The 20,325-nt window shown below is 40.1% G+C and overlaps 2 protein-coding genes across 2 annotated transcripts; both read left to right on the top strand.

Annotated features, from left to right (window-relative positions):
- The first annotated feature begins 1,773 nt into the window (after nucleotides 1-1,773).
- Nucleotides 1,774-4,352, top strand: LOC136944356 (uncharacterized). Its single transcript, XM_067238102.1, has 6 exons — nucleotides 1,774-2,075; nucleotides 2,163-2,208; nucleotides 2,485-2,576; nucleotides 2,717-2,827; nucleotides 3,205-3,481; nucleotides 4,128-4,352. The coding sequence occupies exons 1-6, from the start codon at nucleotides 1,774-1,776 to the stop codon at nucleotides 4,341-4,343; spliced, it is 1,044 nt and encodes a 347-aa protein (XP_067094203.1). The 3' UTR covers nucleotides 4,344-4,352.
- Nucleotides 4,353-13,985: 9,633 nt separating this feature from the next.
- LOC136944856 (uncharacterized) lies at nucleotides 13,986-15,299 on the top strand. Its single transcript, XM_067238776.1, has 3 exons — nucleotides 13,986-14,723; nucleotides 14,891-15,059; nucleotides 15,138-15,299. The coding sequence occupies exons 1-3, from the start codon at nucleotides 14,186-14,188 to the stop codon at nucleotides 15,271-15,273; spliced, it is 843 nt and encodes a 280-aa protein (XP_067094877.1). The 5' UTR covers nucleotides 13,986-14,185; the 3' UTR covers nucleotides 15,274-15,299.
- Nucleotides 15,300-20,325: the final 5,026 nt, after the last annotated feature.

Genomic DNA, 20,325 nt, shown 5'->3' with positions numbered 1-20,325 from the left:
GTTTAGTTTACATAGGCTAGGTGTGCTAGCTCTAGCTACATGCATCAGGTTAAATTTAACGCGGTCTTTTCTGCAGTTTTGTGTTGCCCTCGCTTAAAAGGTGGATTTTAGTTTTCCTTAACTTTACAAAATGTGTTATTTTGCTAAATGTTAGTTGAGTTGAATTGTCTTTTGTCACGTTAAGGTCACACAATTCAAACCGTTAAATTTTCTGCATGTGGATGCAGTTTTTTCTTTCTTTTGAGGATTAACTAACTAGCTAGCTAGCTAGCTTTATTTTGTGATGGCACAACTCGACTTAAGAGCACGGTGGTAAAATTATCTTCATTAGATATGTCTGCATGTCTAAAGAATTTGTTCCAGCGTGATAGCAAACAAAGCTTTGTAATAATGTTAGGCTAGTTAACTATGGCGTGAAATTAGTGCCAGGAGAGCGAGCTCTGTAAAAACGATTTGTAACTTGCAAAAAAGATTTGTGTCTCTGTAGAAAATGATTCGTGTACTTGCAAAAAAAAGTTTTGTGTCTCCGTAGAAGAAGGCAAGATTTGTGTACTTGCAAAAAAGATTTGTAACTTGCAAAAAAGATTTGTGTACTTGTAAAAAAAAGTTTTGTGTCTCCGTAGAAGAAAAAGATTTGTGTACTTGTAAAAAAAAGTTTTGTGTCTCCGTAGAAGAAAGAGATTTGTGTACTTGTAAAAAAAAGTTTTGTGTCTCCGTAGAAGAAAAAGATTTGTGTACTTGTAAAAAAAAGTTTTGTGTCTCCGTAGAAGAAAAAGATTTGTGTACTTGTAAAAAAAAGTTTTGTGTCTCCGTAGAAGAAGGCGGGAACACTGCTCCCAAAACCATCTAAGCCAATCAAATATAGCCATTTCTGTGTCTAATATCATTGGACATTTACGTCTGTCTATCACACAAAGAACGTCAGCGAATAAGAACAAAACTAGAATGCTGATGATTTCAACGGTGAGTCATTTGGTAAGTAGTTCAAAATATCCATGGGCATGTACCTTTAATGCAACATTTAAAGATTATTCGGTTAGCACACTCTTAACAGTATAAGGTATCCAGTATATGGATAAGAGTCGTAGTAAGTTGAATAGTTTTTTAATGTAAATATTTATACCAATATTTAATTAGACGACCAGTCATTACTGGCAGTAAATAATACACTCTAGAGTGAAAGATCCATATCTTTTTAATTTTTTGCGCTTAACTTTCCCAGCCAACATTTGAGATCAGTGTGTCCAGCTCATGTTTAGTTAAGCATGGCAAATACACCAACATTGCAGCCGGTAAGCATCATACTAAGCGTTCACAACTTTACATGTTTTTTAATGTAACTAATGTCACTTTTTAAAATCAAAGTAATGCTGTAACTGACCTGAATCTTGAATCTGAATCTTGTTATTACAGGACATTTTTGTTCAAGATTGTACGTCAAGGCTAATGACAAGACTGCAGCATGCCCTCAATGACAACCCGCTAGACCTTGACTACTTAAAGTATATGGTCACACAGGAGAGGACTTTCCTCAGTGCAGCAGGCCAAATCCTGCCAAATGGAATCAGTGAAGCCCTTGAACATCTCTATCATTTGCTTATGAGGCAAACTCATTCTTCACCCTCACCATCCGTGACATGGCAGATTACACCCAATGGACGTCTGATACTTGAAGTTTCAGTAGAACACATAAGAAGTCTGCTTGATCTTGGCCTTTCTGCTACCTGCATTGCAGAAGTAACTGGGGTGTCGAGAAGAACCATCTTTCGCCGGATGAGTGACTTCAACCTGTCAGTGAGAAGTCAGTATTCCACCATGACTGATGATGAACTAGACGGTAAAGTGAGGGCAATCAAGTCAAGACTCCCCCACACAGGTTACCGCCTTATGAAAGGGTGCCTGCAGTCAGAGGGCTACCATGTGCAGTGGGAGAGAGTGAAGGCTTCCATGCACCGTGTGGATACAGCTGGGATCTTGGACAGGTTGACAGGCATGGGCTGTGTTGTTCGTCGTGTATATTCAGTTTGTGGACCAAGACACTTACAGCACATAGACACAAACCATAAACTCATCAGGTATATCACATCAAACCTTGGCTTTGTTACTGATCAACCAGATATAACATATCTAAATAGTGACAATGCTTTAAATTTTCTATTTAGATACAACATAGTGATCTTTGGTGGGATCGACGGGTTTTCACGCAAGGTACTGTAATTTGTCTATTTTCTTTGTCCATTTGTTCATTTGGGGCACAAGCTAGAGGTTAATGCATTGTCCTACTGACTGTTAACCATCATTTTGCATTCCTCACACACATGCTATTTTGACAATCTATTTGCAACTTATAGACTGCGCTAAGTGTCACATCTTCGGTTCAAGAATGTATATCTAATTTTTTGGTTATCTATGCACCATTTCCTAATCTTTGATACATACTTTTATGAGTCAATGTTCTAAATTGGGATTTTTATTTCCCTACAGATCATGTACCTTAAAACAGCCACCAACAACCGTGCTGCCACTGCCTTTGACTTTTTCATGGAAGGTGTTATGATGTTTGGTTGGCCTTACAAGTAAAGTTTTTCTCACCTCTTAGTTTTGTAAATGGTTCAATTTATGATGAGTGATTGTCATAGTGTTTTCAATAATTAATACAGCATGTTTGAAATGTCCTTTACTATTGCAAAACAGATCATAGACTTTCTCTTTGAAGGGTGAGAGCTGATCAGGGTGTAGAGAATGTTGACATTGCTAGAGCAATGTTCACCACCCGAGGAACTGGACATGGAAGCTTCATATCTGGAAAGAGCGTCCATAACCAGAGGTAATACCAGCACACTCAACTCAGCCTTGTCTCAATGTGCCAGCTTTTTGTAACTTAACACATGTAGGTGTGAATCGTAATGCCGGACACACTTTGTGTTTGTCCCCACTAGAAAAGTTGTCTAACGCATACAAATTCAAATAGGATCATTAATCAAGGCTGCAGTAGACCAAGTGTGCCTTTGCAAGACAAGGAAATCTGTTAAACACCTACACACATTAAGGCAGATCAATTGACATTTATCCAATTGAGTTAAGAATCATTCTAAATACATTTTTAGATTACTATTATTATCTACAGAAAGAAAATGTCCCAACGTGATTAGATTCATGTTATGTTGTACAAACTGATTCTTCTATCATGGCCTTATTTTAAAGGATTGAACGCCTATGGAGGGACGTGTGGACTGCAGTGACCCATGTCTACTACGATGTCCTGCACAGCTTAGAGGATGAAGGACTCCTGGACCTTGCTGACAGTTTGCATCTGTTCTGTGTACACTTTGTCTTTGTACCTCGGCTGCAGCAGGACCTTGAACATTTTGCTAAAGGCTGGGATGACCACTCTCTGCGCACAGAGAGAGGCCGGACCCCAAACCAGCTTTGGCACTTGGGTCTCATGGAGAATCCAGTTACCGAGCCAGACGCTGCAGAGGTAATTCACTTAAAGGCCTAATTACAATAAGCCCTGTCAGCACACTGAAATAACAGACTGTTGGAAAAATTGAAGATGTCACAACTTTTATTCTGTATAAAATGATACTGTGCTTAGCATTCTTTGTCAGTAGATAAGAGAGACTCCCTTAACAAACTCTAGGCTTTTCTTATAACTCTGGGGGATGGGTGAGTATTTGTTAAGACTAGATGTTGGGGGTTTTCGTTGTTTTAAGGAGATACCGTGTGACAAGGACTAGGTGGAGACGCAAGGTCTGGTGACCATTTGCTTGACATCATGTCGTAAACACGCACACACGTAAACATGCATGCACACGCGCGCCAGGTCTATGCAAGGGAGCCAATGAAAGAAGGGCCATGGGACATTTGCATGCCTGTGTATGAACCAATGACTGTTTAGCATGGTGTTGCTTAAATAGTGTAGCTAGCACAACATACTGACAGACAAACTTTGTATTGCGATCAGATTTTGTCTCTTTGCCGGCAAGCATTGAACCATTGTACTTTCTTTGAATCCGACAACTGCATTACTTGAGAAATTATCCTAACACAGATCCTGGAACCCATTCGATTGCTAAAGGGTTTTAAAATTGGAAGTATTTCTAATGATCTGTTCTCCATTTTAGGGAATGCAGATTGATGACATTGACTGGGATGCCACAGGATTTGAAGAAGATCCAGACAGTGGAGTTGTAGTCCCAGACATCGACTGCCCATTAGACCAGGCCGCCATTGCGGAGCTGCGCATGGCTGTACAACCTACTGCACATTCAGTCAGTTTTGGCAGGGACATTTACCTAATGTGTGTCAGGCATACGTCACATCTTGCTGGTAGAGTATAGTATCATTGACATGGCAATCTGATAATTGAATGAATCCTGACAATGAAAAATATTCTGAGTGTTTAATTTGTGAATAAAACCTTGTACAAAAACGAAACGTTGAATGAAATGGTACATTTGTCTAGACCTTCCTAATATATATATTGCAAATTGAACAAGCCCGGTGTATTCCTGGCCTTAGACGAGACCAAAACCTGTGTCACAGGTTGATATGCAGGACTCCAGTGACAAGCTGAACATGGCATAATTGTCATAGTTTCCAGGCAACTTCAGGGACTGGAAACAAGTGGAAGATCGAGGGTGCGAGCCATGGACCACCTCCATGTGGAGATCCTCTGTTGGGACCTCCCATCCTGTCCAAAACCGAAGCAGGGCCCTCAAAGACTTTTGTGACGCTGAGTAAGAAATCTAAATTCAATACATATTACAGGAAGCTTCCTGCCTTTTACTTTTGCCTGGTTGATGTGCAACTTTGAATGCTTAAAACCTCACAACTAAAAAAGAATATCTTTATGTGTCACACCTTTAAGCAAGCATAATAGGCAGATGTAACAAAAACCTGTCTCAATGAATTGGCGGAGGTATCCTGCTACAGTGCATCTAATATCCAGAGAGTAGGGCTCATCCTCCTCCTCCTCCATTGGTTTCTCCACAGGCCAGATAATGCGATCAAGGATCGTCTGATGTATAAAAAAAACAAAAAAAGCATGTTGAACCATTCCAAATGTTAGTCACTTTCATTGTACTCATCTGCACATGATTACACTAAAAGGTGCTAAGAGGAAAATGACTAAATAGGTGCAAGTCCATTGTGACTTCTGATTTAAACAAATGTATATTCAAAATCATTATAGATTCAATACCAACAAAGTATATTACCAACATTTTTAAATGACTTACTGACACACAACAACCTTATTTTACCTCAGGGCTGATGGCCACATCGGCCAAGCGGGGAAACATCAATCTGGCTGTTGCTCTTTTGGTGGATAGCAAAGGCCACACTCCAGTCTGTTTGATGCCTTTTCTTAACTGTACTATCTGTTGTGCAGTTCTACCAAGGACCTAAAAAACAGTAAAACATAGGTAACATGATCATAAAAGTTAAGGCAAGACAAATATCAATGTGAGACGCTAGTGTGGTCTGGTGACCATCCTCAAGTCTAGTACAGTAGGAACTAACTTCTGTGAAGAACTTGATATTAAATTGACAGCTCCGTGTCTTAAGATGTGTAATGTTTTTTGGATAGAAAGATAAATTCTGCCTCTGTTTAAATCTGACTAGATATGTAGAGTACCGCATGTTGTAAAAGGCGGTGGAACAGCCAGTGGCGGGTCTCCTCTGTGAGGAACTGTCTCCCTATCTCCCAGCTCTCCGCCAACTGCTTTACAGCGCTCTGTTCTTCCTCGCTTAGATCTGCTTGACCCTCCAGCTTCAAAACAACCAAGTCACTTAATTAAAGCTCAATGTGTAGTTTAAATGTGCTCTTTATGCATAGGATGAATACACCGCCATAACATTATGACCATTGTCATGTGACGTGAATAAAACTGATAATTTCATTGTCATAGACCCTGTCGGTGGTTGAGATATATTGGTCCGATCCAACAGACGGAATCTTATCGTTTAAAAAATCAGTTAACCTGGACCATAAAATAACAAAACAATGTTTGTTATTACTGTTATACATACGGATGCAATAATCTTCCGCATGTCCATATCAGGAACATCATCCAGGGTGATGGTAGTAGCGTCTGGCTTGTCTCCCAAGAGCACGCACACCACGGCTGGACATAGTCCGGCCAGCACAGGGCCTCCATGAAGGAAGGAATGTCCCAGAATCCTCCCAGCCATGAGGAAGAGGTCACTATCCAGAAGAAGTTGAGAAGCACAGGGCACTAAGTGGTCCTGCTGCCCTTCAAAAAGTATGGTTACATCTCCGTTACCTGAGTAAAAAAGTAATGGAGATACGGGAGATAAAAACAGCATTAAGCACTTATCATAAAAGGACTTTCCAGATGACAGAAACTTTGATTATTGGGCCACATACCATAGTTCACATGGAAGCCAGTTTGGAGAGTCTGAACTGTTAGGTTTAGGACATGACGGTTCACACCTTCACCAATGGCAGCATCCCCTGTGAGGTAGGTAGATTATGATAGAAATAAATAGATAGATATAAGTGAGGGTCATAATGTTGTATTTAAATCAATCTATATTACATGATGTCTAGTTCTGGCCAAATGCTAGCCCCCTCAGATCCTTTTCATGATAAAGTAAATATCTTTTCACTTAAATAATACTGTTAAAGCTATGAAAATGTATGGTGTAAAGAGAGCTATTGTTGACATATGAAAAGTTGACCCATCAAATTCAATAAAAGTGTTAAAAAAGAAAGTGCTGTAGATTCCCAATTTCATATTGATATTGCAATAAATGGTTTGAATATATGAGCTACAAAAGTCCAAATGCTTTGTGTATGTATACACACGATAATGGGAGGATGACCATTTGCGAATAGGTCTGTTTCAAAAGTGACATCCTACCTTCCAGCCAGCACCGAAGAGGTCTAGCCCAGTTTGTGGTGTTGGCCTTGTAAAAGCAGATTATGGCCCTCTCTCTGTCCTCAACACTCTGTCTGAGATCCAGGCTAAACTTGAGCGGTTCGCTGTCAACCTCCTTTGCCAATAAACTCCTTTTGAAAAGCACTGCTGCTCGTTGGGGGCACTCAGTGAGCATCCAGTCTTAAATGTAGCCAAAAAGTGTACTTATGATATTTTTTTTAACTGGGAGGAATTCAGTACCATAATTATACAAGACATCTAAAAGTATACCTACAAAGAACATCTATCCTAAGACTTGTTGACGCGAGAAATGGGTTAACATCAAGTATCACTGCAATCACAATCTTTTAAATAGGTAGTACGAGTTTGAGATGGCAATATGCTTACCCGGTGTTGGTTCAGTAATAGACCTGCCAGGCCCAAATGCAACCTCTTCACTGGGACCTCCCGCTTCAGCTCCTCCTCTCTGGACCGTACTGGGACCTCCCGCTTCAGCTCCTCCTCTCTGGACCGTACTGGGACCTCCTGCTTCAGCTCCTCCTCTCTGGACCGTACTGGGACCTCCCGCTTCAGCTCCTCCTCTCTGGACCGTACTGGGACCTCCTGCTTCAGCTCCTCCTCTCTGGACCGTACTGGGACCTCCTGCTTCAGCTCTCTGCTCTCTATCTCCTCCTGCCACAGTTCCTCTTAATATACCGCCTTCCGGAGATGCAGAAGGATCTTCTTTGTCATCCGCATCAATTATCAGACTTGCATAAAACAATTTGCAGTCACAATCAAGACAGATCAAATAACAGAAAGATTTCAGATTTTATGTAAGGTTATACTTACATGTCACCACAGGAGCTGGCATGGAGCTCTATGAAGGCTTTTAAGAATGATTTTCCACATGTTGGACATCTCTCCTAAAAGAATATGTAAAATGCTCATGAAAATATTTATATGTCAAATATTTATTATCACACTACAAAATATTGTATGCCAAGATACTTCAGACAAAAAAGCTTTTGCTTACATTTTCCACATTCCATGCCGGTGTAGCCTCTTCAGTTACCTCCTCTTCAGTTACCTCCTTAATGTAGTCTACCTCAATGATCTCTTCCATGCACTGTTCAATATGCATAGGCAGGAATGGAAGAGGCATGGTCTTGCCACATGTGTTGCAAATTGATTTAGGCATTCTTGAAAATTCTGGTGATGTGTGTGGCAGTGGAGATGTGTCCAGACTGTTTTGTAAAGGTACTATGTAAAGAATGTTCTTTCCGTTCGTGGTTGCAGCTTTCAGCATGGTGGCATTATACCCTTCTGTTTCCGAAGGTATCACGGACAGCTTTCTCTGTCCACTACCACCTTAATTTGGAAAATATTATGAATATTCTATCAAAGAGAGAATTCATGATGAATTGTAACAGCATTAGGTATAATATCCATCACTGCACTGTCATCGGACCCTCCCAACAATGACTTTCTTGGCCTACAAATCATTACATTTTACCTGCCGCTTTATAGAACAGCCATCCCCCCGATAACAGCTTTAGTTTCGGATAGGTGTCTTCAAGAAGGCCGACAATCTGAACACATTCAATCAAAAATAAATATTTTGACTATGATGGCAAACCATCACATTTTCACAAAGTCTCCACATCACATTAACAGTTAATACCGGTAACCATCACATCCCTACACACAACATTCTACAACGATATTCAACATACCAAAAGATACATTTTACAATACCTCTTCATATTCAGCTCTCTCCGGCATATTAATGGTCCTTCTTCCAAGGCCCGCCTCAAGGAGTTGGGTCTCCTGTTTTGGTTTTGGAGTCTTGTCCGTGACCTCCGCCATCAGTATGAACTGCAACCTGATGTATTTCACTGGTTGAATCTTATTTGATGGCGGAGGCCTCCTTCCAGGCACCCCCTTCCTCCGCTTTCCGTAGTATGGAAAGGATCTGAGTAAAGATTCAAGCAATTTCAAGAATTGATAACAGTTTACATGGAGACAACATATGAAGATAAACAATGCTGTTCAATCTGTTATAACCTCTCCATCTCCTCCTGTACTGATGGATGGCCACGGCCACCAGCTGGGACTAGGTGGTGAGTAGGTGGCGGCTGGTGTACTAGATGCAGGCTTGGGCTCGCACCACGGCCACCAGCTGGGACTAGGTGGTGAGTAGGTGGCGGCTGGTGTACTAGATGCAGGCTTGGGCTCGCACCACGGCCACCACTTAATGCAGGGCCAGGAAGTGATTGGGAGGGGGTGTCCACCAGGGATGCGGTTGGGCTGCTGGTATGTCTGGCCAGCAGAGAGAACAGGTTTTGAGCTGCATCCTTGATTTGGTTCTGTAGCTCGTCCTGAAAAAGATAATTATGTTGATGTGGCTGACGTTAACACTAGTAGAGTTTATTCATTAAAACATTAGTTAAGCTATATAACAACACTTAACTAACATTCAGCTGGGCCACTAGTTAGCTAACCAAAAGATTGGTAATAGTTCAATGACACCATAGCAATGGTGGTTATGTAAGCTGTGAACGCTTAGTATGATGCTTACCGGCTGCAATGTTGGTGTATTCGCCATGCTTAACTAAACATGAGCTGGACACACTGATCTCAAATGTTGGCTGGGAAAGTTAAGCGCAAAAAATTAAAAAGATATGGATCTTTCACTCTAGAGTGTATTATTTACTGCCAGCTTTCATTTCGAATGAAAACCACTAACTACATTGAGTGATTTCGCGGCAGTTCCTTGCCATTTAGCTGCACATTGTCCATCTAATGCTAGGTTTAATGACTGGTCGTCTAATTAAATATCCGTATACATATTTACATTAAAAAACTATTCAACTTACTACGACTCTTATCCATATACTGGATACCTTATACTGTTAAGAGTGTGCTAACCGAATAATCTTTAAATGTTGCATTAAAGATACATGCCCATGGATATTTTGAACTACTTACCAAATGACTCACCATTGAAATCATCAGCATTCTAGTTTTGTTCTTATTCGCTGACGTTCTTTGTGTGATAGACAGACGTAAATGTCCAATGATATTAGACACAGAAATGGCTATATTTGATTGGCTTAGATGGTTTTGGGAGCAGTGTTCCCGCCTTCTTCTACGGAGACACAAAACTTTTTTTTACAAGTACACAAATCTTTTTCTTCTACGGAGACACAAAACTTTTTTTTACAAGTACACAAATCTCTTTCTTCTACGGAGACACAAAACTTTTTTTTACAAGTACACAAATCTTTTTCTTCTACGGAGACACAAAACTTTTTTTTACAAGTACACAAATCTCTTTCTTCTACGGAGACACAAAACTTTTTTTTACAAGTACACAAATCTTTTTCTTCTACGGAGACACAAAACTTTTTTTTACAAGTACACAAATCTTTTTTGCAAGTTACAAATCTTTTTTGCAAGTACACAAATCTTGCCTTCTTCTACGGAGACACAAAACTTTTTTTTGCAAGTACACGAATCATTTTCTACAGAGACACAAATCTTTTTTGCAAGTTACAAATCGTTTTTACAGAGCTCGCTCTCCTGGCACTAATTTCACGCCATAGTTAACATAGGTATGCTAGCTCTACAACGCGGGCTTTTCTGCCGTTTTGTGTTGCACTTGCTTGAAAGGTGAATGTTAGTTTTGCTTAATTTAACAAAATGTGTTAATTTTGCTAAATGTTAGTTGGGTTAAATTGTCTTTTGCCACATTGTGTATGTTGTGTCGAACATACACAATGGTAAATTGTGATTTCTGTGGTAAGTCTCATAAGACTTTGAGAGGTTATGTGCTTCACTGCAAACTCCACAGAAACGAACCTCGCTGTTTTTTTAAGTGCTTTGGAGATGGATGCAAGCAGACATTTTGCAGGTATGGAGCTTTTAAGGCTCATTTTTACCGGAGGCATAATGTTGTATCTGCTAATGAAACAGTCTGGACGGCTGTTACCACTTTTAAATGTGTAGTGGCCTTGTGTGAACGCCAGTGTAAAGATACCCATGAACTGATTGCTCACTTGAAGGAGCATATTGTAGAAGGACGTGCTGTAAGTTGTCCAGTTAGAGGATGTAATACAGATTTCCGAGTCAAGTCTTCATTTACCGCGCATATGTCACGGAAGCACAGGTTTTACAGACAGCAGTGTAAGTGATGTGTATAGAGAATCTGCTTCTCATCCGTCAACATCTACTCCACCTGAGTCAGGTGACATTGTCCCTCACTGTGATGCAGGTCCAGCGACAGGCACAGATGAAGTCGATTTGGACATATCTGAACATTTCAGTGATCTTTATCTTAGAAACGTGAGTTTGTTCTACTTGAGATTGCAGGGGCAGTTCCTTAGCCTGCTTCAACTATACAGAACATTGTTGAGGAAATGCAAAACATAAATGAGTTGGGTCAAACATATACTTTGAGTAAACTTAGTTCACTGCTAAAAAAAATGACACCTCATTATCAGATGAGGACATAACCAAGGTTTGTGAGGCTGTCAAGGGATTTGATCTGTTCACTGCATATCATACAGGGCCAATGCGAACAGATTATTCAAGAGCCAAGTCTTTCAAAGAAAAATTCAACTGTGGAGCCCAAGAAAATATTTTTAGGAAGAGATGAGAACAGGATAGATAGGTTTGCCTATTATGTGCCTGTGAGAGAGACTTGTTTGTTAGAATCTGATCAGTGGCAGAACTGTGTGTCAGGAGAGCACTCACCCAAATCTCCTTCAGATGTTCTAAGTGACATTAGGGATGGTCAGATATTCAAAAACAATGATTTATTTTCTCAAAATCCATCATGTGTCAAGTTAGTTCTATACCAGGATGCCTTCGAAGTAGTTAACCCTTTAGGCTCTGCCAAGACAAGACATAAAGTTTTAGCTGTCTATGCATCTGTTGCCAACTTACCACTTCATGTACGGTCTGATACAGACCACATGTCACTTGTGTTATTGTGTAGAGAGAAAGATTTCAAAGCGTTTGGGCATGCTAAGGTGTTCTCTGAACTAATAACAGACTTGAAGGAATTGTAGGATAATGGGATTGTTGTATCAAATGAAACAGTCAAGGGAACCTTGTATTGCATTGCTGGAGATAATTTGGGCTCCCATTGCATCGGTGGATTCACTGAAAATTTCAGCACCTCAAAATATTTCTGTAGGTACTGCTTAATAAACAGATCTGACTTTCAGGGTGATCCAAATCTGTGTGGACCAGAGAGGACTATTGTCCTACAATTCTGCTGTTGATCGCCTCCAGACCGAAGGTACATCCACAGATGTGGAAGGAGTAAAGTTTAAGTCGGTCTTTAATTCTTTGAAATACTTTAATGTCTGTCTGCCAGGTTTGCCACCTTGTCTGGGACACGACATCTTTGAGGGTGTTTTGTCTTACGATGTTGCACTGTATCTTAAGTATTTCATAAAGAAAAAGGCTTGGTTCACTTATTCCATTCTGAATCGACGGATTAAACAGTTTAAATACTGCGCTTCCGATGCTTCTACAAAACCATGTGAGGTCAGCCCCCATGGAACTAAACTCTCAGGTCAAGCTGTACAGAATTTGAATTTTCTAAGGCTGTTGCCTCTCATGATTGGTGACAGAGTGGAAGATAAAGCAGATAATGTGTGGCAGTTGACTCTGCAGCTGAAAGACATTGTGGACATGATATGTGCTCAGAAAATCTGTCCCTCAGGTTGCATACCTTGATGTTCTTATTCAAGAATATTTAGAGTCAAGAAAGGCTCTATTCCCAGAATGTTGCCTGAAACCAAAGCATCATTATTTACGTCACTACCCAGAAATGATTCTGAAATGTGGACCCCTGATCAGATTATGGACAATGCGCTTTGAAAGTAAGCACAGTTATTTCAAGAGATGTGCAAGGAATTTGAAAAATTTCAAAAACCTCTGTCTTACTCTGTCTGAAAGACATCAGCTGTTACATGCATATCTTTCAGCAGGATCGGGCAAGGCTGTCTTCCAAGTTAAAGATGGTTGTCCATTTTACTCAGGACTATACAGTAAAGCCATTCAAGATGCAGTCAGACAATTTGGCTTCACTGAGACCAACACAAAGGTCACAGTAGAAATCCTGTATAAGGGAACGTCATATAAAAAAGGGCAATTCCTTATCACGGAACATTGACTCAGTGCAGTTTGGTGAACTAGTGCTCATTTTGATTAAAAATGACACTGTTCATTTTCTGATGTCAGTGTAAACAGCAGAATTCCTTTCTGACTACCACCTTTACTCAGTTAGGAAAGACAATGAAAAGATGCAGTGTCTGAACATCAGTGACTTGATTGATTTCTATCCATTGCCATCTTATATGAAAGATGGATACCAAATAGTTCCTTTGAAACACAGTGTGTTATCACATTGTTAACTGTCTTGGACTGTCATTCTGTGGTTAATTGTGCTTTAATCACTTACATACTCAGAAATGGATAATCCAGAGCAAATCAACATTCGCAGTGCCATCACAAATGTGATACCAGACCTCCCAGCCTCAGTATTGGATAATTTAGTGGAGACACTCCAATCATTGGGGGTAGAGACCAGCGAGGATTTTCACTTCATCCAGGAAGCTGATCTGCTTTCAACACTGAGACCAATTCAAGCAAGAAGATTGGTAGCTGCCTGGAAACAAACCAGTAAGTAATTTTGACAACCATTTTTGAAGTAGGTCTGAACTAAGGATAAAACATACTTTAAATACATTTTGTTGATTCCATTCTTTACAGCACAAACCAATGAAGGCCATAGCCAGTCAGCATTGTCTCCTCCATCTTCCTCAACATGCTCTTCAGTCAGTCTCTCCCCGTCGATTACTGCTGCAGACTGGGTTGACGACTTCCAGATCCCATGGACAAAGTTTCCTGAAGGCTTGATGCAGTGTTTAGAGAGGGGGAAAAGGCCAAGTCCACGGCTACGTAGAGAAATGGTCTGGATTGTTGTTACTTTCATGATGGAAGCCTGTGCCTCTCCCAATACAAAAGCCTCCACAGAAGTTGCCAAAAAAATGGTTGCAAAGTATCCACAGTCACTGCAAGATGTCATAGCAGGTGATGTGATTGGACCAGGATATCACTCACTAGTCAAGCAATTACAAGCCCGGATTGAAAATGTGAAGCGGTCTTCAACACCAAGGATTAAGAAGCGCAAACAGGGGTCAGAAGAGTACGAAACAGATGAAATCCCAGCTGAACAAAGGGCAGCTAAGCAGGACACCTATGGTTGCGTAAAGTGGGACATGAAATATATGCCAGTGAGTGAGACACCAGAAAGCCAACAAGAGAAGAAAGACCAAATGAAAGCGCTCAGTGAACAGACTAACTTCACCCCAGGCGAGGTAGAAACTCTAATGAAGTGTACCTACTACTCCCAACGTAAAGAGATAAACCAGGGAACAGATCTGCAATCCCTCATGGAGGAGTGGCCTTTTTTGTTCCAGGAGATTGGCATGACAGTCCACTTCCAAGAGCTCACTGGCATATCACTGAAAGAGACTTTCCTCACCAATGTTGAAAAAAAGGGAAAACGGCTTCTGGACTTAATGAGAACCTTTTGTGCAGACAAGAGCAAAAGAGTTCTTCAGGCTGTCACAAAGCTGGAAATTCTGAGAGGACCGTTAGAGGGCTGCTCAGAAGATGTCAAGGATATGATACTCCTTCTTCTCTCGTACTTTAATGAAAAAGAGGAGAACCTCTTCCACTATGTGGAACAAACATGTCTGGCAAAGGAAGTACAAGTGGAAAGCTTGCCTGTGACACCATGCATCATTGTATGTGGTAAGTGTTGATAATCAGTTTCATTAAGCTAATGTTAGGAAGTATTACATGAAAACTGTCATTCACTGTCATTTTTTAAAGTGCTGCTTCAAAGCCTAGCAATTTTGGTAAGACTTCTTCTGGATGGTAATGGCTGGTCTGTTATTTTACCTGTCTGTTCTTTGCAGGAACGTCTTGCTATGCCTCAAGACAGTTTATGCTAAGTGTAGATGGCAAGGTCGTGAATGACCACATCCCCAACTTCATCTCTGCCATCTGTTTGATGTTTGGAACCTACTACTGCCTCAATATCCATTATCCCGTGGATCTGGGCTCCACACTTGAGTTCATTCAGAGGTAAATAAGTGTTTTTATTTATATTTTTATTAGATAATAAAATAAAAAGATTCCTTGATTATGAAATTATGTTCAAAGGTGTTTCTTCATGATCAATCCGGAGAGGGGCACAAAAGTTGAAACAAAGAAGAACAAGAAACAGCTGACGGTGAACCCAAGAGTCCTCACCCTCATCGCAGATCTCGCTGACCAGGATTGGAGAGGGACATGTTAAAGATGGACCTATCCAACTGAACTGTTGTCTGACCACACAGCGCCAGCTGTATAAACTGGTATGAAACAGTATACACAAGGGCTGCAAATGATCATAATTTTCAGTATTCTTTCTTTTCGGTCAACTTAAGGGTCCTTACCCTCATCGCAGATCTCGCTGACCAGGATTGGAGAGGGACATGTTAAAGATGGACCTATCCAACTGAACTGTTGTCTGACCGCACAGCGCCAGCTGTATAAACTGGTATGAAACGGTATACACAATAATAATAATTTTCTGTATTCTTTCTTTTCGGTCGACTTAAGGGTTAAAATAAGCGATTTTGTTAAATTTATGTAAACTGGCTCATTGTGCATTTTCTGTTGAATTACTAATGCCTTTTGATTACACAAGCAATAAGCAGCAATTTTGTGTATTTTTTGTTAAAGGCTGTCCTTTCAGTAAGTCAAACAATAAGAAGTTATTACTTGAACACTAAGATCAAGGCAACAGCTATTTTGTTGCCATTTTTGTTGGAAGCTGCTCTGAACATCCGTGACTTGATTAAAGTTTGAGTTGTGCTTTCCAGTTTTGACTTGGTTTTTGTTCCCAGAAGCAACCTTTCCTTATTACACAATATTCAGTAAGTTGAAGTATTTATGGTACTAGCAGTAAGTTTGCTTGGTTATTGATGCATTGGAATTGATTTGAAAGTTTACATTATATTAGGTTAACAATATATGTTTTTCCATAGAGATTTACCACAAACAAAAAACATTTTCAACTGTGAAATTTACTGGCATACCGTAATGTTCTATATGTTATCACTGTATTTTTTATGGTAAAATTCTGGCAACCACAGCTGCCAGTAATTTACTGTAAATTATTTAAAAAAATGTGTTTACCGTAAAAAGATTCATAGTATTGCTGTTATTTTAAAAGAAAATCACTGTAAACTAGTTTACAATAGATCTGGTTTTTACATAGTAATTTACCGTTGGAAAAACAGTTTTCAACCATGAAATTTATAGTTCCTAAAAAATGATACCGTAATGTCTTATACATGGTCACTATATTTATTACGGTTGTTTACTGTAAGATAGTTTACATTCTGCCTGTTATATTGACAGCAAATTACTGTAAACAGGTTTATGACATTTTTAAAATAGTAATTTACTGTAAATAACACAATTTTAAACATTGCATTTTACAGTTCTCAAAAATCATACCGTAATGCCTTATACATGGTCACCATATTTTTTACGGTAAAATTCTGGCAACCACAGCTGCCAGTATTTTACCGTAAAATCGACAGATTTTTTTTACAGTGTACGTTTGGGCCTGCTAATATCCCACTGCAAGTGAATGCAGCACTAGATGACTCCAACCACCCTCCCCACTGCGCCGAGACCGAGGTGAAATCAGTTTTATATTCGAGATTCAACAAACATTCATATTCGTACCTCCGTTCAGGCGCTGTGTCATATTTAGGGACCGGGGTAAAAGAGTAGAGAGCCTAAATGCAGAAAAACCTAGCAGACATTTGAATACACACAATTTTCAGTGTTTCTTCAATATCTTTGTCATAATCGACCATATAAACTTGTTGCACATTCTTCTACTACTAGCTGACCAAGTTGTCCAACCTTCGGTTTGGTGATACAGTTTATTATTGATTAACCAATAGCCAATAAATCAATGAAAACACTTTTGAAACCATTTTTCAGTGTTTCCTCAATATCTTTGATTTAAGGCTTTAATAGTGTTCCATAATAATGTAGTGTAATGTTGAAGTAAAAGTGTCTTATTTGGGGGCATTCCAAATAAACATTGATTCCAAATAAACATTGATTAATATGACTGCAATTACATCAGCATATATATACTTCTGCCGTGTGGGTGCCACCCCTCAAATCTCCTGCCACCCTCTTGCCACCCCATGAATATGTTTCTAGATCCGCCCCTGATGTGAAGGCAAATTAAGGTTTCTTCGCAGCCAGGTACATTAAATCTACTTCCATGCATCTAAAAACTGATGATCACATGAAAGCATTTATGGGGTTTTCCTTAATCTTAAAGTATATATTTAGTCTCATGTGTTAGCATGTGAAAAATAAAGCTTTTTGACACAACCACTGTATTCCTAACAATTGATTTGTCAACGGCTAAATGATCTCTCCACAAACGACGAGCCCTCAGTCTCACCATTATGACCATTGACTGTAAAACGACAGCTGCTCAAAAGTGAAGCCAAATCATGAGACAATGAGCCAAAAAAAAAAATCAAAGTGCTTTTTTTCAATTATGGTTTCTGCCCTTTAAGTAGTTCTCATCACGCTGATGTCTGTTCAAGTGCTAATTTTTCGGATCAGTTTGTTTTTAATTAGTTATTTGACTATATAAAAAGGGGTTAGTGTGTGCTTGCGATTGGGTTGGGCGAGTGTATGGGTGGGACCCTGATTCCGCGGCTCCACCACCCAATCACAACTGCGCAGACTCTGGCTCCAAATGACATCACCAGCGCAAGATGACAGCACCCGTATCCAGGATATTTTGGCTTCATTTTGTACAGTGGAAGGAAGCATTCTTTTTACAGTCTGTGATTACGACGTTCTGGGAAGATGAATATCATGTCATATTTTGAAATTGAAAAAACTATAGTACCAACATATATCAACTTAAAAAATGCGTTGGAATGCTGAAAGCTGAAAAAAAAAAAAAAGCTTTGATCCATCCCCCCTGTCCGCTGACCCCACTCAGCAACTGCAGGGATGCGGTCAGACGTCAGTCAGATGGCTGAGCGGTGAGGGAGTCGGGTTAGTAATCTGAAGGTTGCCAGTTTGATTCCCAGCCGCGCAAAATGATGTGTCCTTGGGCAAGGCACTTCACCCTACTTGCTTCGGGGGGAATGTCCCTGTACTTACTGTAAGTCGCTCTGGATAAGAGCGTCTGCTAAATGACTAAATGTAAATGCGAGGGGCCTGATAACCAATAGAGGAGGTGATAGGATTGGGTGAAGGAGAGAGGGGGTGAGGATACAGATTCCGAATGTTTGGTATATAGACTAAAAAGTTATTAAATGATGCACCTCATCACATTAGATACATATAGAATTCCTTCAACAGGGCTTTTATTTAGAAGTTGTATATGTGTGTGTGTGTGTGTGTGGGGGGGGGGGGGTCAAAAAATATGTCGGAGATATGCAGAAGCAGAATGCTTTAAAGGGGTCATTGATTGCAGAACCAAATTTACCTTGTCACAGTTGAATAACGACAGTTCAGTGGGTAAAATGGACATACAGTGAACCTCAAAGTCCATTGACACCTCTTTCCTATGTAAATCTCACAATTGAAAAATGTAGCTGAAAAACAGTAGGTCAGTTCGGTGGCTCCACCTTTTTTGGCTGTGGTCTGTACCTTGGTCACGCCCCAAAATTTGCTGCACGCTGCTCTGTGTACTTCCACAGAATTACAAAGAACGTTTTTCTAGCATATTGAAAATGGACTATGGTTGTAAATTAAGTGTTCCAGGCTGCACAGGGAATGCTGACACTTTTCAGAGTCTTCCGAAGGAAACAAAAACTCGACGGGCTGTGATGTTTGTCTATGAGAAGATCCCTGTGCAGTTCGACCCTCAATTACACATTTGCTTGAACCATTTCACCGAGGACAGTTTTGAATGAAAACCTTGGACAATTTAAAGAAGAATTTGCTAAGCCGCTGTTGCTGAAAAGAGGTGCTGTTCCACACACAAACGCAAGCTGTAAGTATGATTTTGTCGATAACAGTTAGCAATGCTACGTCTCCTGTATCTAGCATAGGTAGAATGCTAAATACATTTCTAAACACATCAACATACCTTACTTAGTAAATGACTCTAGCTAGACTGTAGTTGGCATTAGAAGGGAAGCTTCCAAAAAATAGCCAGAAAACGAATAGCAGTCTAGCCTATTGCTTACGCCTGTCAAGATTATCTATTTGAAATAACTGGAGAAAGGCAGGTGCTAGATACAGGATACGTTAGCATTGCTAATAACTGTTACCAACAAAATCATACTACAGCTTGCGGTTGTGATGAACATAAGGTCGGAACGCACCTCTTTTCAGCAACAGCAACACATCTTGCTTTACATTGTTTCTCCAGCAACCTATGGGTGCTGACGTACTTCCGCGCTCCGCTCTCCGGTTTTGTGTTTCCTGTTCAGCGGCTAACCTCTACTAGCGTTTATCGACAGAGAACATTACATTGATTACATTGATTACAATAAGTTGTGTTTAATTGTTAACATGAGCTCAGGTTCAACTTGTGCCGTTGTTGGTTGCCATAACAATTCCAGAAAATTGAAAATGTTGTCAGAAACGTCTTGCTTCGAACATAAACAACTTAGAAAAAAATGTCCGTGTCCATCGCCGTATGCTTTGCACTGCATGCCAAGGACTGAGGAACGCAAAACAGCGTGGCTTGCAGCCTTGAAACTTAAACACCCTCCAAAGAAAGTATATGTTTGCTGTTTCCATTTCTTTAACCCTTGTGTTATCTTCGGGTCATTCTGACCCATCAGTCATTGTGACCCACCGTCGTATTGCGACAAATTTACCTTATACAAAAACAAAGTGAAGCATTTTCTTTTAACTGTCGGGCTGTCTCAGACCCCCCACATTGGAATGGTTAAAAGAAAATTATTTTTATTTGTTTTTGTATTGGGTAAAATTGGGTAAACACAACGATGGTTCGTTATGAACCTTTGGGTCATGTGACTCGAAGGCAGCACGAGGGTTAAAAAAAATCCAACCGAACGGTATCCTGATCCGGAGCTTATCTGGGCTACGACCGACCACCTCCGAAGACGAGGAGAAAGCTAGTCCGGCTAACTGTCGGAAACAGCTAGCAGCAGCAATGAAGACATCGAAGGCAGACCTCGTAACTTAAACTGTAACTTTACGGTTATTCCATGTTTTATGCAGCAATATATATATTTATTTTAAGAAATGGAAAGAGCAAACATACACCAATTCGTGGGAGGGTGTTTTAGTTTCAAAGCTGCAAGCCATATATAAAGAAAACGTTACAGAC

The sequence above is a fragment of the Osmerus mordax genome, chromosome 6, assembly GCF_038355195.1.
Source record: "Osmerus mordax isolate fOsmMor3 chromosome 6, fOsmMor3.pri, whole genome shotgun sequence".
Lineage (NCBI taxonomy): Eukaryota > Metazoa > Chordata > Actinopteri > Osmeriformes > Osmeridae > Osmerus > Osmerus mordax.
The sequence above is the reverse complement of the archived record's forward strand: the minus strand, read 5'-3'. Positions and strand labels throughout refer to the sequence as shown.